This window comes from Salvia hispanica, chromosome 6 (assembly GCF_029641045.1).
Source record: "Salvia hispanica isolate PSC_SH4W2 chromosome 6, Shi_PSC_v1, whole genome shotgun sequence".
NCBI lineage: Eukaryota > Viridiplantae > Streptophyta > Magnoliopsida > Lamiales > Lamiaceae > Salvia > Salvia hispanica.
This window is the reverse complement of record NC_142697.1, coordinates 20,147,133-20,173,245: the sequence shown is the minus strand read 5'-3', so window position 1 is coordinate 20,173,245 and position 26,113 is coordinate 20,147,133. Positions and strand designations below refer to the sequence as shown.

The following is a 26,113-nucleotide window of genomic DNA, read 5'->3' as shown; positions in this document are numbered from 1 at the left end:
AGTAGGGGAGAGAAGAGAGAAAAAAGTAGGTGGAGAATAAAATAAGATAGATGCTTTTTGCTAAAAAAGGAAATGAGTCTAATATGTTGGAACATCCCAAAAAGGAAAGTTGGTCTAATACCTTGAGACGGAGGGAGTACTATTTATGTAAATAACACTACTTCAAGTCTTCAAGATATCAAGTATATATAATACAGGAGTCTGGAGATCAACTAACTAGCTAGTCTAAAATGTAACAATGATGAGTTTCAAACTTTCATTAATAATATTCCATCTGTTCGTCAAAGTAAACTGTTAGGTAGTGTCTGAAAAGAAAATTGAAATATTTTGTGTTGCTTGATAAAAGGAATAGTAATTATTGAATTAGTATTAAATAAAAAATTGATATTGTATTGAAGAAGAAGAAGAGTAGTACTCGTTTACATAGCTATGGAAATCGCTATTTTGCCTATGGGATATTAAAATCCACGTGCGCCTACCAATCATGGCCTTTTAATGCCGAATCCTAATTTACTATTAACTTACCACCCAAACATAAAGAGCCTAATATTATTTTGACCGTGCAGGATTTTGCAAATCTTCTTACCCACTAACCTTAAACAAGTTTCGCTAAACATGAAAGTATTCTCTTTGAAAATGAGTTCTATGTATGATATTTCCAAATTTTTTTATATAAAATTCGTCTCTTAAGTCTTGATTAAGAGAAATATAAGTAGTTACATTACTATGAAAGTATTTATTTAATTCTATTCTCAAGTAGGAGTATATATATATATATACTTTCTTCAACATTTTGCAGCTCAATATACGGACGGCGGTCAAACTAGTATCTTTCTTCCGTATTTTTTATAAGACCAAAATTGCATCCCCTATATTTTGTGAACAAAATAAAAGCACTGACTTATGTGTTGATTTTAATTATTCGGACATGTATAAATTAATTAATCATCTTTCACAATGATAAATGTTGAAATAACTATAAATTAAAGTAGATTAAATAATTCACTTTCAATATATTAACATTTTTTCGCTCTTGTTTTACTGTACATGGTTAGGTCTTGGAATGTGACATATCTTTCAAAAAAAAATTTGATGTGCATGTCTTCGCTACTAAGCAAAGATTTTAAAGAAACACATTATTTATTGTATATACTATATCTTTCACATGATTGGTCCACTTCTTGCTCAACTTTCAACAATCTAACTCCAGTGAAACACTAACACCCAAACCCCACTATCCCTACATAAGTCTATGTTTCTTCAAAAAGGACAGATTTTTTAACTAGGATTATCATAAATATCGTTTTAGAAATCTAAATGAAGGTAGTAATAAAATGGCCCATTTAAAATTTAATAACTTTACATTAATACAAATACACAAAAAGATTAATTAAACTGTTTTGTAGCCCATCAATGGAGATCGATTAATTATTCTTGATCATTCCATCTTAATTTAGATTGAAAACAAAATTTAATAAATTACAAATGTAGTGCATGCTTTATTTCATCATGCAAATAAGTGAAATCCAAATCAGACTTGCAACATGCACGCCCAATATTACACGCCTTTAACTGACGCCCCATCGTTTATATATTGTCACGTCTATTTCCACTTTGTTTTAAATTTGATTAAAGATTAAAAAGTAATATTCTCGAATTTTCAAAATTGACAGCAATATCAGTTAACTAACTATCCTGGTATGATTAATTATTAATAATATCAAATCACACTTTTAAATCCGAGGCCTAAGTCGTTGAGGTGGCAAAGATGATCCCCAAATCTCTTCCAAAAGAGATAAGTACTACTCCACTTAAGAATCAAGATCTCAATCAAACTATTTGTGGGTAAATAATTTAGAAGGATCACTCACTAGGATAATTTAAGAAGTTGCGCATTACATGCATATTTATTCATATATACTTTGGAACTCGTTTTTTCTTTTTATTAGGACTATAACATTTGGGGAAGAACTTAAGGTTGTACAAATATAAATATAACTCTAGAATTTACAAAAAAAGAAGAGAAATTAAAGCTAAATTACTACTAAAGGCTCAAACAATTAATCTTTGCTTGTTAACTCTGGCGATGAAATCTTCAACCCTTTTGTTCAACATATTAATCTGTTGCTCCTCTTCTTCTTTGGCAGCTACTTTCCCCAATCTCACAATCTCACCTTCACTCCATATTTCACTTCTGCAACTCCTCATCCCCATCCCCATCTTCTTCTCTTCACCATCATTCCTAATTTCCTCCACTTTTCTACCCTTGCCCCAAACTGCACTTCTGGAACTCCTCATCCCCATTTTCTTCTCTTCATCCTTCACACTTGGCTGCCTAATAAATTCCACCTCTTTTTCACCCTTAGTTGTTTCCCTATCAACAATCTCACTTTCAACCAAAACTATTTCCTCCTCCACAATTTTCTCCTCTTTTTTACCCTTCACTTTCTCCATTTTCACCATCTCACTTTCTCCCCAAACGGCACTCTTACTACTACTCATCCCCGTTTTCAACGCCTCCTCTTTTTTACCCTTTGCTTTCTCCGTTTTCACCATCCCACCTTCACCCCAAACCGCGCTTTTGCTACTCCTCATCGTTCCCACTTTCCCGTCCTTTTTTTTACCCTTGATAATTTTTTCACTTTTCACCATCCCGTTTTCACCCCAAACCACGCTTTTGCTACTCCTCAATCCCACTTTGATTTTCTCCCCATCGTTAAGCTGCTCCTCTTTCTTAATCCTAGGTTTTTCAGTTTCACCCCAAACTTGGCTTTTGCAGCTCCTCATCACGACCACCCCATCCTTCTTTTCCTCGTGACGAAGATGGATCTTCTCTCCAACAACTAGGGTTTTCTCAGAACCATTTACCGTCTTATGGTGGGCGCTGCTTCGACTCCTAGCAACGTACTCCTCGTAGATATCTGTTGATGAAGAAGATTGCTTTAGTTTGGACTCGACAATGAGGATGAAGACGATGAGATTTCCCACGACGAAGAAGCATTTAGCGTTGAAGCAAAGCATAAGTTTGTCCACAATTGAGGAGAATATGAGTTGTGTGGAGATGGAAGGGAACCAAAAGGGAGAGGAAAAGAAGAAGCAAGTGATGATAGAAGTGAGTGTGTAGAGAACAAGATTGTAAACAATCTTGGCCCTCTTGTAGCTTTTCATGGCTTGGATTTTTTGGTTCTTGATTGAACAAGGCTCCATTGATGAGAAGAAGAGAGAGTGGATATTTTTGGTGTGGAAGATTAATTTGTAGCTTATTCCCACATGTTTGAAAAATGGAAAGAGAGGAGAGGGGTATTTATATAGGAATTCTATGTGTGAAGAGTGATATTCAAATGATAGACACATGCTTTTTTTGCATGAATTATTTTAAGAAAAGTTGGTGCCTAAAAAGACTGCTTTATAGAAAAGCAGTTCATAGCATCAATTGTGGGATTGTACAGTGCATTTTATGAATGTATTTAGGTGCTTCGGTTTTGGGCCTGCCCAATGTCTCTGCCGCGTGTGGTTTTGCAATTACTTTTCTTATTACCTATCTTTTGTGTATGTCATATTAATTTTATTTTGTACGTGTCTATTCGAATATTAGTGATTTCATGGTACGTAAATTTTTCCGAGATACCTTAATTCGTTTTTTTTAGGAAAATGACTATGATCAATATAATGTGGGAAAAGCAATGGCGGAGTTCATTTTCAGGTTAAAGATAATTTTAGGGCCTTCTATTTTGCTACGAATAAAAAAAGCATCATTATTAAAATTATTTATAAAACCTGTTTTAAGTTAAAATATGAGTTTTTTTCAATTAATTAACCATAAAATACCAAAAATTGTCAGGCCACTTTTGGGGCGATTGTCCGATATGATTAGTTGATTAATTACAAGTTAATAAATGAAATGGAATTTATATAACAGCTTCGGTCGCTAAATAAATAGATCGATCGCATAAAAATCTTATGTATAGATGAAATAATGGATCGTCAATGGCCCTTAGAGTTGTTCTTCCCGTAATATAATTACAGTAGTTACATATAGTACTCCCTCCGTTCCATAGTAATGGAGGCGTTTCTTTTCGGCACGGAGATTAAGAAAAATTATGTTAGATGAATTAAGTAAAAAAGGAGAATAAAGTAGAAAATGAAAAAAAGGTAGAGAAAAGAAGAGAGAAAAAAGTAAGAGAGAGGAAAGTAGGTGTGGAAAAATGTGTTAACTTTTACTAAAAAGAGAAATAACTCTATTACTCTGGAACGTACCAAAATAGCAAATGACTCTATTACTATGAAATAGAAAAAGTATATAGTAAATGTTGTATAGTTGGGTTGGTAGACGTGACCAAAGAAAAGAAGAAAGACAAATATTTTAAAAATCGGTATGATTTGAGTGTTATATAAATTATAGTAGTACTATTTGGTGCGAATCTCATGGTTGATTAATTTACGGTAAGATTTATTTTGCTAATTAATGCGATAAGGCCATCTCCAACCCATTTACATCAAATCCAAGCTCATTTTTCCAGTTCTGTCACATCAAGCAGTAATTCTACCCCAACCCATATACACCAAACCCAAACTCAAAAGAATATTCCATATTCATCTACTTTTTTTACTTTTTCAATCTTACCTACATATTTATTTAAATTACACATTAACCACTTGTGTTATGTTTTTATTACTAAATATTGTATTATTATTGAATTTATTGTATTATAATATTAAATATTATATTAAATATAATACCACAAATCATACAAAATAAATAATTAATACTACTTATAATTTATATAAAATAAGATAAATATTAATTAACTTTTTAAATAAATAGTAACCGTGCATCTCCTAGATCAAATAAATAAGAATATATGATAACATGAATATAGATACAGGGGAGTGATCAATTGCTAACTCATCATTTAATTGCTAACTACAACTAATTTAAGGCCACATGATTTTAAAAAACGTGTGGTCTACAATTTGCCACGTGTAATTTTCATTTTTATTAATTAAATCGAAAAAAATTAAAAAAATGTCAAATTAGGGTTTTGGATGAAAATGTCAATATAGTGTTTCGAAAATATCAACACAATGCTTTGAGAATGTCAACACAAATTTAGGATTGACATTGTATATGCTTTATATTGACATATTATCTTAGTTGTATTGACATTAGCCTGTGTACGAAAAATACGAAAATTCTAGATTTTTTTTTTCAAATTTTGACGTCGGAACATATGCATGTAGTATATCGTTGGAATCCTTATAAAATTATCTTTGATTTGATATATGTTATATGAATTTAAAGTTTTGGGATTTCTTTTAAAAGTTAGTTATAACTAACTTGACATTAATACCCCTATTGATTTTTATTGGAATTAATCCTATAGCCTTATTGACGTTTTTTTTTATCGTATTGACATTTTGTGGTTAATGATCTAGGCCTTTATTTGAATATCTAATGGCTATTATTGAGTTGTAATTAGCAATTAAGTATTGAGATAGCAATATAACACTCCCCTATACATGCATTAATTAATTAGCATACCTCAAATCTAAACAAATAAATACTCCACCGTCTAAATAATACTCCACATAATAAAAACAAATTTAATTAGCCCAGCCCATTAACAAATTTAAACCTAATTTAAACCTAATTCTCTCTTCAGCGCAGTCTTCTTCTCTTCCCCTTCTCCTTCTTTTAGTTTTCTCTGTATCAGCATCTCCAAATTTTCTTCTCAAGTGTTTCAATCATGAATCCTCTTTGCTTTAATTCGAAAATACAAAAGATGAGGGGAGCCAAGTGCAATTTTCAGGAAGTTTAAAAAGTGAAATGCATCAGCTACAGTGCCACTGCATCTTTGGTGTATCACTGTTGAAAAACGCAAAATTTGGAGGATATGCGATGCGTTTCGGTGCTAGGTTGGAGGTGATTCTTCCCTCAAATTTTCGTCTTGCCGTATGGGTATGTCGTGTATGTTCGACCCCAAATTAACATTCATTTTAATATAAAAGTAAAATGACTTATTTTATAATTTATGCTTTATTACCAATGAATATGTATAGAAGTATATGTAACTCATACATTTAATTAATAGTCTTACAAAATCCAAATTAGTTTATAAATTTGCTGAAAAATTAAATTGATTTGAGCTGATGTGAAATAATTGAGCACGGTCGGTCATAGCCACGACCCAAAACGTGCATAATATTTTGGCATTGAGCTCAAATTAACTTTGAACCTTTTTAGCATGCACTTTTTAGTTGTTGGCTGATTTTGATAGTAGTAGTAATTAATTTCACTGTAGGTTTTGATTCCTTCCGAAGGAGGGCCTGTGTTTAAAATCAAGTCTATAACAAATACGAGTACTTATCTTTTTTAATATTATTATTGATCATCTAATATTGATTTTTTAACAAATTTTGATATGTCTTGTACTTCGTATTCATCTTTAATCCATTACAAGATTTTGATCGTCTCTACGAATATAATATGTAGAATCCTACAAGGCAACAATTTTGAAAAAAAAAATAGCGACTACTACAATTATTGAGTTTTGCAAAGTACGTAGAAAGGAAAAACACACAAAAAAAATACTTTTAGACTTTAGTGGCGGAAGAATCGTTTATTGTGTATGTGATTCCAGTTGATTTCGTATTGATTTTTTTCTCAAATAATTGATGTAGGGGAGGCACGTGCTTTGAATTTCGGCCAAACAAAGATAGTTGTAAAATTGAAACCATATAATTAAACTTGTTCCATCTTTTTTCATGTCGTTTTCATATAATAAACTTTAATCGTTTAGACTTGCGTGCGTCAATTTTAATAGTACTCACGCACTGCTAATTTAATCTTTTCAATGGCTAAATTTAATTTAACTATAAATCAATAATTCAAAATGTCGTTTGCATTGATTAATAAACCGTTAGTGAATTGAAAATTTAATTAAATAAGTCTCCCTAAATATGTAACCTATAGGGTGCGTTATATTGCTAACTATTTAAATTGTTAACTCTGCTAAATCATCAATATAGTGTATTAAAAATGTCAACACATAATATCAACACATTATATTGAATTTCAATAAAATTGTGTGTTAACATTTTTAATACAATGTGTTGATGAGTTAGCAAGTTAGCAACTTAAGAAAGTTAGCAATTGACCACACCTTATAACCTATAACTATCAAAGATACACTATAATAGATTAACTAGAGCTAGCAAATTCATATATATTCACCCTGTAATACTACTTTCCTAACATGTTATAACTTTCCTAACAAAATATTGATAAATTTCAACTATGATTTTGATATCATAGATATTAGTATGACTTTTATTGTAATTAATAATGCACATAAATAAAAACTAAAAATAGATAAATTAAGTACTCCAAAACTGTAGTCGTAGCTAGATTCCATTGTGGGATATTGAAAAGTAGAAAGTCGAAGGTTTTGGATGGTGGAACCAGGGACGAGTAGAGAAACCATTAATTATGCCCATAGAGTTAAAGAGCTTTGAATTTGGTGGTAAAGAAAAAGTAGAACATTATAATTAAGTTAGTAAAATGAATTAACTACAATGGAAATTCAATAATCTTTGATCGATGAAGTTTCGAGGAAGGAGGAGATCTAGGCATGTATAGTAAGTAGTTTATTCTTAGGTCACAACTTTATATTTTCGGCATGTACATTATTTGATTTCTTGATACTATTAAGTGTTTGAAACTTTATAAGAAAAAATTAATGAGGGCGGGGAGAAGTACAAGGTTTAGGTTTACTTTTGTAGTAATAATGGATTTTCCAGATAGGAAGAGGCGCATTATATGACGTTAGCTTCTGTACTAAGGTACCATTATGCAAATATAGTCGTAATTAAACCAAGTCTGCTAACCAATGTTGAAGTCTAGCTTGTTACTTACACTCTGCAAAATTGATTAATTCAAATTAATTGCTATTTAAGAAACATTTACGCTTATGTATATGTAAAGCTTAAAATTTACATTACATACTCACTGAAGTATATTAATGTGACCCATGAAATGTGATACCGAAGTTGCAATCAAAGATTACATATCTAGGTGACACCCAGATTTGTGTACAAATCTTTTGTTGTGCCAATTTGACACACTTTTATATTGTAAATTAGTTAGTACTACATAGTTAATTTGACGTATTACATCTATTTGTTCTGGCACGGATTTGCATGTAGGCGAATAAAATAAGACTACATATTGATTAACTTGAGATGCGTTTAAATGATAAAATACATACTAAATGAATAGATAAACAAACTTTGAAGCTAATTTACAACGTTTATTTATAATAAAAAGTTTCATATGATGAGCTAATTTATAACGTTTATTTATAATAATAAAGTTTCGAATCATCATATGGATGAGCGAAAATCCACAAGACAACTGTCCCATGATAAAATCCAAAACACATTAAAATTAAATAAAAATAATAGCTATTTTCTAACTCATAAACTTAAATTAATAAGAGAAATAAATGTCAATACAAAAACAAATACAAAACGGACAAGAACAGTGTATCACTTCAGAAAATAGCAAATAAATTCAGGCAAAACATGTATCTTGCTCTCTGGTCCAACTTCAAGGTCGCTCAAATTGTTAGTGAAGGACTATGTTGGGATGGTGAATCTTGGACGCGCGATTTAAGATGAAGTCTACTGGAGACTCTAATTCACAACCCACCTCCCATCCAGGGTCTCTGACTCTTCTTTGCATAAAACACACATATCATCCAATTCATGGACCACCAAATCTGTGAAGTCTAACCTTGGCATTGAGTCTTCCCTATAGGATGAGAATGTTCGTGGTGGGGCAACATTCTTTCCACGGAAGGTACCCTTAATTCGTCAGTGTGCTCATATTGTCAAGATATCTAAGTAACTTGCAAAACAAAATTAGATGAAGATAAAATATTTGACTTATTGATCTACCACATGCTTTCATCCCTATTGTTTTGTCTCAAATCTAAGCGATTTATGACTAGAAAAAGATCCTCAAATAAATCCTCCTCCCAAGTAAAATAATTTCTCCTCCACTTTAAGATCCATCTTCATTTTTCATTCTCCCAAACTCCTATTTATTTTGTTTAGTACTCGCATCGTCCCTAAAAAATATGAACTGTTTCATTTTTAGTTCGTCCTTGAAAAGTAGGAACTTTCTAGTTTTGGAAACTGTTTTTTCTCTATTAAGGTGAGACTCATTCTCCATTAACAATACTTTAATTATTTTTTCTTTCTATTTCTCTCTTACTTTACCAATTATGTATTACAATCAGTACTGAACCGAATGTCATACGTTTCAGGGATGGAGGGAGTATTTTTTTTAATAGGAAGAAAATACTTTTGTCATATTGATTGAATTTATTCTTTATTGATTTACGCCTAAAATTATTTTATAAAAGTACATATTTTAGTAGGTTCCTTGGCAGGGGCAAAGTGTTTACAGTCCAGAGAGAAAAGATATTAACTTCATAATAAAAATAGACTAATTTTATTATTTCAAACCGTTCATTAAAATTAGATTAATTCACAATATAGAAACTTCTAAACAACATTTTAACCGTACATTATTTTATAATTGACCCCACAATCCATTAACACTATTTTCCCCACATATTTTTTCTCTTTCTTTTACTTTATCAATTACAGATTAAAATTCGTATCATTTTTAACTTTATACTATTTTCTAAGACAGATTAACATTGTGATATGTACTTCCTTGTTGGACGATGGAAGATCTTATATGTTTCTTCTCAGACCAACTTCCCATTTCTTAAAATAAAACAAGAATCTAATTTGACGAGATGTCATAAATCATAAACCTGATTTTACGTGATTATAAAAATGAAAAAATAAAGTTAACGCAAAAATAAGAGTTACTAGTCAAAGGAAGAAAATGGCGAATAGAGAGAACTCTAGAGACGGTCATTGCCATCCCAAGCAATTGGAAGTTGGAACACGTACGTACAACAGAAGATGGCTTCCGATTCTGAACCCAACACCACAGAAATATGGAGTAAATAACAACAACAACAATTTAAAAAAAAAAAAAAAACTACCCTCGTAATAAGCTACATGAAAAAAAAAAAAAAAAGCCGCGCTAATTAAAAAAAACTACAGCTCCCATACCCAAAAAAATCATAAATCTTGTCAACCAAAAATTGAATAACTAGAAAAAAATAGAGATAGATGACAATCTCCCCAACGCCTACAAAAATGAATGCACAAAACATTCTAAAGCACCAAAGCTACTTTCTCTGGGGAGCTAAGCACTGAGCGGTGCGCCACCAAAGGCTCATAATGATCTGCTCCAGCCCCGCACCATCCCGTTCCTTTCATAAACAAAAAGAAGGGTGGCTCGCATATCTCACTCCTTGGCCGATGAGGCAAGAAGAATACACAGTTGTCCTCATCAACCATCGCATCCGATCCGTGCGCTTGCAGCTGTAGTAGATAGCACACCATTAACTCAACAATCTCAATGGACAATAAAGAAATGTATTCTCACCACAAAGATTTCTCTTTTGAACTCGGTGGCAAGGCATTCTATTGCAATGTCATCTCCAAAGGCAGCCGCATGGCCGTCTCTGTTTTCATCCACTGTCAATAAACCCTCCTCAGTGTATTGCAGATTGATGATATCGTATTCGTCATCCCCGGAGCCTGATACGGACATGTACTTGGACCAACTCAGTCCATCATCCACAGCTACACATCTTTCTTTCAAAATAGACTCAGCAGCCATTTCTCTACATTAAATTTCATATCACCAAAATATATTACCATTGCATATTTCTGCTAAAGTTGCTGAAACATCTTAAGAGATGGCAACATTTCATATGCAAATGCTGATTCAATATATAGACACAATATCTGGTAACTTGTGCATTTTTTTCAGAATAATGTCCATAGACCATAAATCAAAATTTTTAATTTCAAGTGTAGATTTCTTTCTATCTATTTTTCACAACAATGAATAGAAAGCCGAATAAATTTTAATCGCATATCAGACAAATGAAGGAAAGTAATCAGATTCCGTCTTCAAACAAAACGAGATCTAAAATTAAAAAACAAAAAAAAGAACAGATCGGAAAAAATTGGTGGACATACCTCTGCATACCGAGCTGCACAAGCTCATCAATGGCGGAATCCAATCCCACTCGATCTTCTTTTTTGGCCAACAGCTTAACCTCCTGGACCACATGGATCCCCCAACCTGACTTCAGATCTGGCGTATACATGTTCCTAATCGCCGATTCGATGAACCTCCTCGTCTCCTCGTCCACCGATCCGAGATCCTCGACGAAGCGTTTCACCGTCCTCAGGCGGAGATCACGCGCCGCCGCCTCGACGCCCATGGACTTACGCGCCGCCGTGAAGAGGCAGTTGCCGTCCGCCTCGACCTCTCCGCCGTGGGCGAGCCTGAACACAATGTTGCGGTTCTTATCCTCCGGGTGCTTCCAGAGGACCCCCTTGTTGTAGAGGCGCGTGAGATGCCTCTTCTGCTGCTCCTCCAGACCCGGCACGCTCTCCCACGCGATCTCCGGCTGCGGTGGCGGAATCGACGCCGGATCGGAGGACGGGGTGGTCGTCGGATCGCGCCACGGGATGACCGGGGACGACGCCGTCGAGTCACAGATTAGCTTCCCCATTGTTATCTCCTTGTTTCTCTGATTTTTTTTTTAATTTTTTTAATTTTTTTCTTTTTTTGTGTTGGAAAAGAGACGTTGGGGAGAAAGAAGGGGAGAGGAGGAGAGGGATATTAGGGTTAACGACTTAACGGATAGATTTTTACGAGGCGGGAGGGGGTTCGGTACACGTGTGAGAATCGTAGTGGCTATTTTACCTGTGCGGGCTACAGACCAGACAGCTGTATTTCGACACGTGTCTTAATATGATTGGCCAGATATTGTAACGTTGTGGGAGATTTTCGAGGTAGTAGTTGACTAGTTGGTCTCGCCTCGCGGCGGGAACCCAATAACTTCCGGGATTTTTGGTTCTTATATAATTTTATATGATCAATAATTAATTTCTATTTTCTTTCAATATAGAGTAGTAAATTTTAATGAATTTAATAAATAATTTAAAATTCGCAAACTTAGCGGATAGTGCACTTTCCATAATCCATGACCCGAGGAAGAAATTAACCTTACTCCAGTACAATTTTGTAGTCTAGTTTCATCAATTAAAATTACTTTAAATTCAACATATTATGTCTCAATTTATTCTCTATAACACATCTCTCAATTCTCAAAGAGCGCACCAATTGCTCATTGTCTTCATAGCTGATGTAATTGTTCAATCTGGTGTCTTTACTTGGGAAACTCCACTTCATTTGGTTATTAATATTGCGATGAGATTGCGATGGATATGCTTATATTTTTGGCTGAACAGATTGGAACTTGTAGAATGAGGATAATTTCTTGGCAGGAACTTATTGTGAAGAAATTATTTATAAAATAATTTTTATTTTGAATTTAAATTTAAAGTAATGAAAATATTTAAATAATCCACCTATCATACTATGTTGGAGACTTTGTGTCACATAGTTCTATCATGTTTAAAAATGACCTGTATTTATAAATTGGCTCCGATCTTAAAATTTATACTTTTTAAGATAATTTTAAAGCTGATAAAAAATACTAGTACCAGAATTCGTCCAATATTTTTTTTATTTTTTAAGGCTAATATCTCTTGTTAATAAATGTCCATGGTTCATTTTGGCTTATTAACATAGGGAACGAAAGGTGTATATTGTCGATATATTTAAACGAGAGCCTCGAGAATCATAGAAAACTAGAACTATAGATTTAAAAAAAAGTTAATCTAAGTCCATATAAATGACATTCCAGAATTGATTTGATCAAGTGTAATAATTAATTAGGGAGAAAGCAATCACAATCTATACATCCCAAATAGAAACCCTGTGATCATGTTAATTATCTGAACTCGTGATTTTTATAACGAGTGAAAAGGAATTTCTCGGCTAAAAATGTGTAACACTGCCACATGATTAAATCATTATCATGGCCGAGCACAACTATTAATCACATGAAGGTCAGAAGGAAGCCATACATCAATTTCTTTGCCCCAAATACTCATAAAAATGAAATCATTGCTAAGCATTTTAAGTTCATGTAATTTTACAGATTCACCAATATTACCTCAATTAACCATCCCATCTGTCACAAAGATCACACCATTTCAGTGATCAAATATTTATTTACCCATTTGTGAGGTGATGATAGCATCTTCTTCACATGACAGAGCAAGCATTGGGATTCTCATCACTGAAAATCTGGGGGGCATACACAGCTTGTTGTGAAGCATAGCAATTGCAAGAGCAGTCCACTCCCTCTCCTTTGGCTTTAGTTAAATCAGGTTGCACAATTTCTGCACTTCTTCCACCTCTGTTGCTGATAAACTCCACAAGTTTATGAGGATCCATGTTTCCCTTCACTTTCACCACATTCTTCTCCACATCAACATCAACTCTTTCCACCCCTTACAAAATTTTGGATTAAAATTTCAACCATGTTCTTTTGCAAGAAAAAATACTAGGAAAAACGCGCTACATACCTTCCATGTCGTAGATGCAGCATTTGACCTGTTTTGCGCAGCCTTCGCAATGCATGTTGATTTTCAAAACAACCTCAATGGTCTTCTCATGAGGCTGAGAAGAACAAAAAAGGCTTAATTCAACCAATATATACAAGTAGAGAAGAGTTAAAACTGCAGGTTACCTCCTCCATTTTTTTCTTCTCCTTGTCCTGTTTGGGAAGCTTAGGATGAATGAGTTCCACGTGCTTTCCAGTTTTCTTCCTTAATCTCTGAGCTAATTTGATGGGATCGGCCTTTTCTCCCTTGATGATCACTTTATGATTCTTTGCATCAATCTCAACCCCCTCAACACCTACAAACACACACAAGAGTAATCAACAAAAGAAACAAAAGCTTGATTACTAGTACAAATTAACCTTGGTATCCACGAAGACATTTGAATACTTCATCTCCACAGCCATCACAGTGAATATAAACACGCAGAATGATCACGCCATTTGGATGGTCGTGGTCATTGTGTTCCATCTCCACTTTTTGGTGCTCAAAGCTCATCAAATTGACAACTGTGTTATAATGAAAAGATGATCATGTAAAAGCCTTGGTTGAAAAAAAGAAAAGAAAAAGAAAACTGCAAAATCGTATGTATACCTTTGTTTACAATAGCTTCTAAGATAATGATTTTCACTCGGAAACATGGTGAGAGAGATACATATATAAGGATTTTCACAGGGAAAATTGCATCCAATTTTTACCCAAAATGTTTGCGTGACCGATTCATACAAAATTCAATTCCCATTTGTAGACTTCCATTCTATATGCAGTACGGTCTAGGTTTTATTTTTGGTGAAAAAAAAAATCAGACATACATATTAGCATAATAGCATGTGATTTCCTGCCTGGGCACATTCAAATAATGACTTTGAAGCCATAATTTCACATTAAAAATATGACAGCGACTGTGTAAAAGAAAATAGTAAAAACAATTAAAAGAAATATTCAGATGAGAGCGTCTTATGTTATGCGGAAGTAATTACTTGAAGGAGGCGGGGAATTGATCATCAATCCGGGGTGTATGCTCGTCGTATATGGACTTATCATACACCGACATCGACAATATATTGTTGTTACTATTCTTCTGCAGTACAGAAGCATCAGATGATGTGAAGATTGAATCATAGTCGAAATCGTACTGCTTGTTAATGCCGCCGAAGTTTGAGCTGGACTTTGGCTGACCACCACAGACGTTGCTGAATAACGATCTTTCTTCGAACAACGCCGGCGCATTAGACCCCATCGGGTTAGATTTCTCCCGACGCTCCTCCAGTCTCGCCAATCGTTGCTGGAGGTCTCGAACTTGTTGTCTCAAATCATCATTCTCGATGTCGCACAGATCACACTGCTGTGCAGCCTCTTTGTTTGGGAGATCTCCACGTCCCTCACCACGACCGCTACCATGTTTACGTTCAACCATTGATGATCAACCTGGATCGTGATACTAATTGATGCAGAGAAGAAACGTATAGAAATTTAGAACTCCATAGTATGAAACTCAAAGTAAAATTAATATTCAAAGATCTTTATATAGGCAAAGGAAAATCTTAAACTTATGAAAAAAAAACTTAAAGAAAATAAATAAAAAGAAAACCCTAATTTAGTAGAAGGAAAAATAATTAATATTTTACCATCTACTAATTCTATTAACTAGAAAATAAATAAAATTTAAAATATAATTTGCTTAGCCTCATGTTATGTATTCTATTAACTAGAAAATAAATAAAATTCAAAAATAATTTAGTTAGCCCCAAGTTTTGTACGTTGGAACTGAATCATAAATTGCCAACTTTAGCTTGCATATATATATTTGTAAAATTCCCAAAGAAAAGGGTTGTGTTTTGGGGTTGAAATGTAAATATGAATGTTATTCAGGGTAAAGTAGATTAATGTACGAAAAGGGAAAAGGCCCAACAATCTCTCTGAAGTAAATGAATCGAAGAGGCCCAGCCCAATCCCTTAAAACAAATTAACTTAACAACCCTTTCTTTAACGGGCACTTTCACCAATTTTCATGGCTCTATCACATTACTCATCAGTCATCTCAACCATGCTAGTTCTTTTTTTTACCCCAAATGTAGTACCCCCCATCCATGAATGTACATTAATTAAAAAATATATGAAGATATATAAATTGAAAAGTTAGTACTACAATACTAGTTAAATATGTTGATTTCAAAATAATAAAATGAATTAATGAAATATGTGATCTATTTTCGTTTGTAATCAAAGTGAGATGAAGTTTTTATTGGTTAATAGACGACTAAGTTTAACCTGGAACAATAATGACAGCAAAAAAAAAGAAAATGATGCTGGAAAATAAGGATATACTGTAGGTGATCATTTTCTCTTCTGTGTAATGGACCTTACCTTACTTATTTTAATAAATGATCAAAGTTTTGAGTTCACAAAATTTTAGGTAAAAGGTGCAATTAATCGATTACCAACACCTATCACTCTAAGAGCACTCCCAATGGTCTCCCTTATTTCTCCCTTATTTCTCCCTAACTCCTGCCACATCAGCGCCACATCATCACCAAAATTTATCCCCAATTTTTAGCCAACTTTTAGCCAACTACTCCAATGGTTTCTCCCTTATTTCTCCCTTATTTCTCCCTAACTCAACATTTCATTTTTACATCATCATTTTTAATATTGTTTAATTTTCCCTACAAATGTGTTTAATAAATAGATTTATAATGAACAATTCATCGTTGTATTAATCATTGGAAAATATAATACAACGAGAAAAAAAAAACTACAAATAAAAAACATAAAAAACCAATAATTTAAAAAAACAAAGATTTAAAAAAAACTACAAATAAAAACTATAAAAAACAAAGATTTAAAAAAATAAAGATTTAAAAAAACAAAGATTTAAAAAAAACTACAAATAAAAAAAACTACAAAAACTACAAATAAAAACAAAGATTTAAAAAAAAAATTAATTAAAAAAAAAATTTATCGCCGATTTATCGCCGAATCGCGCCCACAGTGGTCGGCGATGATTCGGCGATAAATCGGCGATAATAAGGGAGTTGGCGATAATAAGGGAGTTTTATCGCCGAATTATCGCCGAATTCACTCCAACGCTCGGCGATAATCCGGCGATAATCGGCGATTTTTCGCCGGATTTAACGCCGACCCATTGGGAGTGCTCTAAGTTTTCCTTAAGCGAAAGATGGCCTTTCATGGGTATTGGAGTGGTTCTATCTCACCTAACTAATTATCAACATAATTTTTAACGAAAGCGCGCCATTATCCTAATTAATTAACTAGGTCTCGTTTTCTGATAACTTGGATTCTACTTACCAAACATACTATAATTGCGAAATAAGTAACATATGTTGGTATTTATGTCAAATCTAACAACTGATCTCAATCTAAATAATTCTTAATATCAAAACAAATACTTAAATAATAAAAATAGCCTTAAGTTCGTTAGCAAAAGTGTGGGGTAGCCGGGTAGGTGAATGTGAATATGCTCCTGTTGGAGCACTAGCAATGGTGACCGATCGGCCACCCTATCGGCCATCATCAGCCCCCATTGTGGAGAGAGAGCCGATCACCCAGCCCCAACGCTTCCTCCCTTGTGCCGATCCAGCAGCCCCGCCCCATCGCCTCCATCGGCTATAAGATCCCCCCCCCCCCCCCCCGTGGGGCATCGGGGCCGCACCCATTTTTGACATTTTTTTATAATTTTATCACTTTTTATTCCCTATATAAATTCAATTCCCATCAATTTTTCACTGTTTGCCTCCGCTGATGTGTGCTTCTGTTGTTTTATGTTTTTATATATATTCATTGTTTACCTCAGCGATCTCAGAGAGTATGTTTTTATATATCTTTATCTTTGTTTTTTGTATTTTTTTTTAATATAGAATTTTTATTTTATTTTTAAGTAACTTTTTTTTATTATTATTTACGTTGTTTTTAATTTACAGCAACAATTTAAAGTGAAATATATAAAAATAGTGCAGATGTGGAAATAAGATAAGTTGCCATTACAGAGAAATGGACTCCTGACACAAGAGAAAATAGAGATAAGCTATGAAATGAACTCCAAATTAAGGCTACCACTGTGACTCTGTGAGTGCCCTTATTGAAGCATATATAGCACGGTCCATGAAGCTGGGTAGTAGGCGATATTAATATGTTTACATAATTACATTATTCAATTGCCAAACTAATCCAAATGATTGATTGCTAGTATGAGTATATATATGGTACTACCATTCTAATTGCAATATTTATACACACGTCCTGCACATAATAACGAATCAAATTTTTGGCTAAATTGATGTATGTGTAGTCTCATTTACAATAGTGTCATTAATAATAAATAGCAGGGGGAAAAAATTTTATATCAAAATTAAGATTAAACTAGAGGTTTTAAATTAGAGTGATCAACCGCCTAGATTATGCTACATAACATATTTTGAAGATTTATTTTATACTTTAGTGATAAATTAAGGAATTGATATTTTTGTAATTATGTAATAATTGATTATATTGTAGATGCATTTGAATAATGTCCTATAGTGCAATATAGATAATGAAACATGCCTCTTTCATAATTGAGAATCCTTAAATATCTACATATAACTAAACAAAGAATAATAATTCTTCATGCTATGAAACCATCACAATAATATTTTCTGAAAGTATTTCAATCACTTTAACTAATTTTAAAATCATAGTAGTACGAGTACAATAGTAGTAGTAGAAAATACTAGTGAAGTGCTAATAGAAAAGCGGAACATGCAAGAAAAGTATAGTTGGTTGCACTCATTAAAAGATGCACAAAGTATCCATTTGTATGCAAAAGTGAATATTGATAATCATTTATTAATTCAACACTAATAAATGACGGCCGCTTGCCCAAAATGAAAAGGTCTACCTCAAACGACCATTCGAAAATGTGCTTTAGTCATAAATGAATCTCAATTAATCCATTATTATAATTCAGTATGAGACCCATGCTAGAAATTACACCAGGATGGCATTGGAATGGAGAAATCAATTACTTGGAGAACAAGAAATGAAGACATGAAGATATGGCAAGAATAATAGAGGAAATAAATTAAAGATTATGGAAAATCAAATCAAGAAGATATTATGGAATTAGAATATATTTTTCATGTATAGCTAGAATTAGTGCACATAAAAGGTTGTGTAACCATTGAGAGAATTTAATCAAAGTCATTCACAATGTAGTCTTTAAAGTTCTCTCCGTCTTTTACTTTCTGCAATATCTTTTATTTTCTGCAATTTTATTTTTCAACAGACATCAGTTTTTGTTCGTTATATATTACAAATATCCACACTCGTATTTTAATTTTACAGAAATACTGTATAAGTGTAATAAAAAAGAAGAGGAAAGTTTGGTGCAATTGGCCACACAGGACGAATGGTCACAATCTCATTATTTCGTGTTCAATAAATATGAACTTAAAGAATGACTTATTGTAGCTTGTAGATAGAGTAGACAAACAATCTTTAACGGGACTTCAAATTGGAAGTTATTGCTTGCCGATGAATGAATATCATCATTTACATTATTTATCTTTTTTGTTATTCAGAAAACAATCTTACGAGTTACAAAATTAAGAAGGAAACATATAAGCCAAAACCTAATAAAATTGAAATAACAATATGCACGTTGATACATTAGTTGAATTAGTTTGTTTATTTAATATTGGTAATGTTGAGCTCAACAATCAGGGTGGGTTTCGTCACGAAAATTCTTCATCAAGCGGACAAGGATTTATGAAATAAAGCTTGTAAATTGCAGAAAAGTATAATGACGGAAATTGAATGTCTCAAAGTAGAATATTGAAATTTTTTTAATTGATTACCAATTATAAAATATTCCACATAGATTAATGATATGTTACATACTTGATGCGAGCACCATCCGTGACCACCACGCTAATTTAAGGCATGTTTAGTGTCGTTTGTTTTGTTTTATACATCTAGTTTGATATAAGTACATTAAAAATTATATTGACACTTTTAATTTACAATTTTTATAAAAATCAAAACTCTATTTATTTGTTTTCTCAATGATGTCTAATAAATGAAAAATTATAAAATTAAAAGTGTTAATAATAATTTTTAGTTATTAATCTCAAACTAATATATAAAACAAAACAAACTACGTCAAACATGTCTTAAACGAGTGTGGTGCTCACAGATAGTGCATAAGTAGTGCATCATTCCTCACTCCACACATCTATACATATATAAAAGACGAGTTTTGGCCATAGTTTAGAATATTTATGAATTTTTGGGTATAAAATTGAAATGTTCACAAGTTTTGGACTAATTTAAGTATTTGCTTAGTACGGCGGTTAGTTACCTCATGAATTAAGCAATAAACTAATTCATATTACCGTTCACTACACCAATATGATACATAGATGACGATATGGAACCTATGGAAATTTTCAAAATAATAAATGATTTTAATACGGCAGTTACCTTTCATTGCATGAGTTTTTTACGATTAGAATTCCATCGTAGCAATTTGATATAATAACTTTAATGCAATTGCAATCACTAATAATAATGGTCGGTTAAACTTTGCGCATTAAACTTGCGGTTACAAAAGGTCAATGAATTTCTAGCCCTTTCTACTTCCCACACATTCATCTCATTAATTTTCTATATTGCTTGCAACATTTTCTCTATAAGTATAGTTCAATCATCATACATTCTCAAACCATTCTGCTCTAATAAATAAAATATCGATAGAAAAACACTACGACTTTCTCAACTAAGTGATCGTTGTGTTAGCGTACTCCATCAAACTCGAGCCTCGCAGCGCATATCATAGTGGCGATGAAAATTTTTTGCGAAGATTTAATTTATGATTTAAGGCTACCTTGCTTGAATCGGTGAGATTTAAAAGGACGGTCGTTGGTACCCTAAAAGACCATCCAATTCTTATCTTGTGTCGGCGTGCCATTGTGGAATGCCAGTGGAAGCGTCATTCCATGATTTAGGTTGGGAGGTGGTGTTGCAATGGGCATATAGGGAAACCCTTAATGTTTCAACTTTGTTAAATATTTGTAATTGATTAGTAAAAGATTTGTGATTGATTAATTTTCATGCTAATGAAATTCTTCTGAATTCTGTTCTTATTTGATTTGATTTTCCAGAATAATCGCTTGGCCACATGTTATGTTCTATATACTGACTACTGAGGCTATTTATATTTAGCAACAATTGAATTTATGAATTAATTATTCTCCATTAGTAAATTCTGTTTGTTTAAAATTTAAAAAGGTAGTTGTATTTTATTTTCTGAAAAAGTTTGTTTTTAAAACTATACTTTAATTGTTAATTTTATTAAATTAATTTTGAGCCTATTTTGAACTTATTTAGTTGTTTTTAAAATAACAAAAAAAATTAGGGTGGATAATATATTATTCTGAAATCATTATGTAGTAATATAAGTTATTTTTTATCGCTATATTTGTGTTATGTTTTTATTTAAATAATGAAAGGCTATCAGTGGTTTCTTGATTTGTTCATTTATTTGTATTTGTAAATTGCTATGTTTTCACGCACGTAAGTATTAAAGTTAACAAATACGTTTGTACTTTTTTTTATTAAAATGTGAAAAGTACTAAAAATCAACCTATGTTGAAATTATATTTTACGTTTTAAGCGCCAACTTTTATATAATAATGTTCACTTTTTTTTAACAAAAAATTTTAATATTTTAAAACTCATAATATAGTGAACCGTATTTTATTTATTAAACATTAAAGTTGATCATTATATATGGTTTTGTCGTTGATCATTATTTGGTAGAGATCGAAAGTTTTCTCAATGATGTGTGTTTTGTGTACAGTTTTAGTTTCACAACATATATGATTATATACGTTTTTATTTGTATAATAATTACTCTATTGTTATCAATTATACATTTCTGAGTTTATAAATTGATACAATGATACTCCATATTTATTATTCTCATTTCATAAATGTGAGCTCAAAACTCAAATTAGTCGAACAGAAAGTTAACATGTCGTGCATCGCACGGGTGTGACACTAGTATATATAATATTAAAAAAAAAAGATGATATCCTAAATCAAATCTTAACAACTAACTAAGTAAATAAATTATGTAAATACTTTGAAATTGATAGCATTTCCGACCGTCCATATCTGAGATACCATAGGCCACCAAACCGACCCGCCTCAAAAATCCAATTTCTTATTTTCCCTTTCATTAATTTAGGTTGAATTCGTATTACCCCTTTTCTTTCCGACTCCATTTTCTCCCGCAACCATGAAGATGAGAAACAAAGGCAAGGTCCACCCCTTCACTTCCTCTCCCACCAACACAGAAGACAGCTTCCCTCTCCTCAAACTCCTCCCCGCCGCCATTCTCACTCTAGTATCCATTCTCTCTCTAGAAGAGCGAGAGGTCCTGGCCTACATGCTCACCAGATCCCTCCAATCAACCAACAACTCCAAGAAGCACCCTCACCCTCCCCTCTTCGACTGCGACTGCTTCCACTGCTACACCGCCTTCTGGTTCCGCTGGGACTCCTCCCCCAACCGCGAGCTCATCCACCAAGCCATCGAAGCCTTCGAGGACCACTTGAACTCCGGCGAATCTCTCCCCAAGACCAAGCGCAGGGACAAATTCGCCCGCCGCAACAAACCCCCAATTTCCTCTCCGCCGCCAAATCAACAAATTCCCATCTCCTCCGCCGCGCCACCACCGCCGCCGCTCGATGTTGATGAATTAGCCCCGGGAGTGAGTGGGGAGAAGGAGACGGAGATGGAGGACGACTGTGTGGCAGCGCCGGCGGCGAGGACGCACAAAGGTTTGGCTAGGAAAGTGTTGCCGGACGTCATGGGTATATTCAGCTCGCGTTTATGGAGTCTTTGGAGTCCGAATGTGTGAGTAAAAAATAAAATAAAATAAATTGAAATGGGAATTAGAATTTCAAGGGGGGAAAATATAGTTTTATCTTCTTTTTATTTTTATTTTCTGGTGGTAGGTTATATTCGAACTCGAATATGCAGCTCTTTTAAAATGTTTCGTGGCCCATCTCTCTCCTCTGAATTATTGCAATTTGTTTATTTTTCTTATATGTTTCCACTTTCGAATCTACTTTGTCTATTATGTATATCAGCCAGCCATTATAAATGGCATTTTCCGGTGATGAACAATTCCTCCTCTTTTTATTTATCTGCTAAAATAGAGTAATCGCATGATGATTGTTGGGTGCATTAACTTTGAAAGTGATGTGAGTTCATTATTGCTTTATAAAGTGTTAATTAATTTTTTTTTTGCTTAGTGAGTGGCTAACGATGATGAGTTGGTGAGATATTTTGTCACAGACTTATATCAATATCTAATGCATATAGTAGTTTTTTATTTGCGAATGCGATACTTTAGGATGAATGTGCCAATTGTGACCAAGACAAATTGAGTGCAGGAAAAAAAAAATAATGAATCGGATTCTTGTTGTATGTTGTAATAGTAGTAATACTAATATGTTCGATGGTGATGTGCTAAAGATGTTTAATGAATAATGCACTTGAAGTTGCTATATGGATTACATATATATGCACAATAGAGATACCGTGATGAAATTTCTGATAATATAATGTAGTACTAACAATTTAAGAGGAAAAACTAAAGTAGCTTTTATTATATACTATTAAAATGGATTAGTTTGAGTAGGTGTTGAATTATTGGTATTTTAGCTTGCCGATTGTCAAGTTTATGCGACTTTTTTCTATGCTTTGTTCGGATTCCTGTCTGCTTGGAATCACTTTGGCCAATCTTATTCCTTTTTCTTATAATTAAATAACGATCCTTAATAATAAATGATTCTATCAGTTATTTGAGTATATAAATATTTTTACTATCTGATTTAATTAAAAAGTACTCCACTAGTATTTTGAAGTCGAACTATCTATTTTTCGAGTTGGATGATAGTGGGTTGAAATTTCCTGGTAGTCTCTTGTTTTTAAAGCATATTTGTTAGGGTTCATAATTTATCTAATAATGAAATTTTATGAATAAAAATTTTCTATCTCTAGATGAGTTATCTATATTTTATTAAATATGCGCTAAAGAATATTAATACGAATTGTGATATTTATAAGTATAGGTTGTTTTTATTTGAGCATTTCATTTCATCGACTAAGATTTTTCTTAGGATCTACATTTGAGTAGAATTAATTTTTTTTAAAAAAACAATTCTTTTAGTAATCTTGTGAATTTAGTGTATGCGAATCTTATGAAGTAGTGTACTATGAAGTATGACTACCTTTTACATTCTTCATCTGATACAATTTATTCTACCTCGTCATTGCTTAACTTTTATCTGTATTTTCGGATTTGTTTTCTTGTTTAAATACTAAAACTATATGAACCAGAAGTTCTTAATATAACAATAACCATAAGTTTTATATGGTATTCGTTTTTCCTTTATTCGTTTTGATCATATAAAATTAGTTATAATTAAAACACTCCCTAACTATCAACATTTTTAAAAAAAACCAATCCAATTAAAATATACCAATAATTGATAAAATAATGTGATTTGTGGTTGTGGTGTGACCGTCTATTGGGCTGGACAAATTTTTATGGCTGTGAAAGTGTTTTTGTGGCTGTGGCGTGATTGTTGTCCACTACTGTGGACACTCTTAGTCTCTTATATCTTTTCAAAATAGTTTGCAAAATTATTATCAATGACACAGCTTAGAGCATCCCCAACGCAAGGGGCCGGGCCGCAAATCGCGAGTCCCGGCCCGGGCCATGCGTTAGACGGAGGAGAGTCACGGCCTGGGCCGGTCCTGGGGCCGCAGTTGCGTCCTGGGCCGCTTCCGGGGTCCGGCCCGGCTCAGGGTTATGCGCATCGGGACGGGCTGCAAACCCCCAAATTTTTCTTTTCATTTTTTTTTGCCTATTTATACCCATTTCTTCAACATTCTTCCACCAATTTCTCCATTTCTATCCTCTAAATTATTTCAATATTTTTTCTAGGACTTGTAATTTTTATTTTCTAGGTCTTAATAATTTTTTTTCTAGGATTTGTAATTTTCTTTTTTCGACTAAACAATGATTTGTAAAAAAAATTTCTAGGATTTGTAATTTTCTTTTTTCGACCGAACAATGAATTTTTCCGGTTTTAATTGTTCGGCGTTTTTTATTTCACGCGTAAAATAGCTTGAAGTTGTGAATAGTGCAATTTAATAGTTGTGGCCCGAGTTATGACCTGCAGGATTAGAGGAGTTGTGACATGAGACTCAAATTTAGGCGAGTGGAGGGGACTTAAACCTGGATTTGGGATGGGGTTGGGAATGCCTATTTACAACAATTAATTCAAAGAAAAGGGAATTCACATATTGACATAGCAATTAAAATCTCGAAAAGTGAAAGCCTCCAAAATAATGTGTTTCTGATTCAAATGAATGGGCAGCAGATAAAATGAAATGGTCCCATCACTTCTGCAACCAAATTTACATTATGGTTGCAACAATAATTTTATACACAGTGTAACTGTGCTTTTTAAGCCTTTAATTTGTTATGTTTGTACTTTCTGGGCGCCAATCATTATTAAGTATTTCATGCTTATCTATCCATCGATCCTTAGACTTATTTGCAATTAAATTTTTATATTTTACTTAGAACTACTCTAGACTGGGTGATGGGAGTAATAACTATAGTATAGTAAAAAGGGGACACTTTATCATAAAATATAATTAAACCGTCAGGGAAAAATTCATGTGTGAAGAGTGAAGACTGAATGCAGATGAATAGTGATCAATGAAAATACAAATTGGTCGTTACAATTAAATAAATTATCAAATATTAGTACTGTATATTCTTTTTATCTGCACAGATTATGATTGTTTGAATAATTTTTTGTGGTAGTTAAAGATTTTTGTCAAAACTATTAGTTTGAAATTTTTTATTTAAACTCGATTTTGGTCAACTCTTCATAATTGAAGATTAGGACTAATTCAGAAAAGTAAACCAACAACGATTTAGCTAGTTGTAATTAAGGGGGTATGATTTAATTAATAAACTAACATAAAAAGGGAATGTTTATGCATGCAAGAAACTGCAGGATTGATTAACCACTTTTTGAACATTACTCCATTAGGTGAAATGAAATTGTAATTCTAGCTCCAAAAATCAGCATCACAACAACAACAAAAAAGGAGCTCAAGAAACACGTAAATTTGTCGCAATATATTTAGCTATCACAAGAGAACGTTGAAGTAACTTAATACTATTTATTAGAGTTTATAAATGTAATACGATATTTACCTCATGTTATGGAGAAATGATTGAAATCTTGATTTGATGTAATATTAATTGCGTTATCAAATTAGTTTCTCTAATCTTAGTTAGTTCCAATTTTCTGTACACATGTTTTAATTGGGGTTTCACTCGATAGGTGGCCAATATTTGACATTAATTCTTAGGATA

General features: G+C 33.0%; 3 protein-coding genes across 3 annotated transcripts; 1 reads left to right on the top strand and 2 right to left on the bottom strand.

The window, feature by feature from the left end:
- Positions 1 to 9,923: 9,923 nt before the first annotated feature.
- On the bottom strand, positions 9,924 to 11,798 carry LOC125203972 (uncharacterized). The gene is made up of 3 exons (XM_048102504.2): positions 11,137 to 11,798; positions 10,535 to 10,775; positions 9,924 to 10,470 (listed from the first exon to the last, which is right to left on the bottom strand). The coding sequence occupies exons 1-3, from the start codon at positions 11,676 to 11,678 to the stop codon at positions 10,261 to 10,263; spliced, it is 993 nt and encodes a 330-aa protein (XP_047958461.1). The 5' UTR covers positions 11,679 to 11,798; the 3' UTR covers positions 9,924 to 10,260.
- A 1,216-nt stretch (positions 11,799 to 13,014) lies between these two features.
- LOC125206354 (heavy metal-associated isoprenylated plant protein 8-like) lies at positions 13,015 to 14,139 on the bottom strand. Its single transcript, XM_048105621.2, has 4 exons — positions 14,004 to 14,139; positions 13,770 to 13,939; positions 13,606 to 13,699; positions 13,015 to 13,530 (listed from the first exon to the last, which is right to left on the bottom strand). Exons 1-4 carry the CDS (start codon positions 14,137 to 14,139, stop codon positions 13,283 to 13,285), a joined length of 648 nt encoding a protein of 215 aa, XP_047961578.2. The 3' UTR covers positions 13,015 to 13,282.
- A 7,704-nt stretch (positions 14,140 to 21,843) lies between these two features.
- On the top strand, positions 21,844 to 22,852 carry LOC125203410 (uncharacterized). Its single transcript, XM_048101744.2, has one exon. It carries the CDS (start codon positions 21,941 to 21,943, stop codon positions 22,562 to 22,564), a length of 624 nt encoding a protein of 207 aa, XP_047957701.1. The 5' UTR covers positions 21,844 to 21,940; the 3' UTR covers positions 22,565 to 22,852.
- Positions 22,853 to 26,113: the final 3,261 nt, after the last annotated feature.

Bases quoted from the DNA above. Each gene is read 5' to 3' on its own strand.
- LOC125206354 (XM_048105621.2), bottom strand. From the start codon at position 14,139: ATGAGCTTTGAGCACCAAAAAGTGGAGATGGAACACAATGACCACGAC. The intron at 13,940-14,003 runs GTTAATTTGTAC...GTGTGTTTGTAG, and splicing joins ATGTCTTCGTGGATACCAAG to GTGTTGAGGGGGTTGAGATT. The intron at 13,700-13,769 runs GTAACCTGCAGT...TGTTCTTCTCAG, and splicing joins AGAAGAAAAAAATGGAGGAG to CCTCATGAGAAGACCATTGA.
- LOC125203410 (XM_048101744.2), top strand. From the start codon at position 21,941: ATGAAGATGAGAAACAAAGGCAAGGTCCACCCCTTCACTTCCTCTCCC.
- LOC125203972 (XM_048102504.2), bottom strand. From the start codon at position 11,678: ATGGGGAAGCTAATCTGTGACTCGACGGCGTCGTCCCCGGTCATCCCG. The intron at 10,776-11,136 runs GTATGTCCACCA...AATTTAATGTAG, and splicing joins GTGCAGCTCGGTATGCAGAG to AGAAATGGCTGCTGAGTCTA. The intron at 10,471-10,534 runs GTGAGAATACAT...TATCTACTACAG, and splicing joins TCAAAAGAGAAATCTTTGTG to CTGCAAGCGCACGGATCGGA.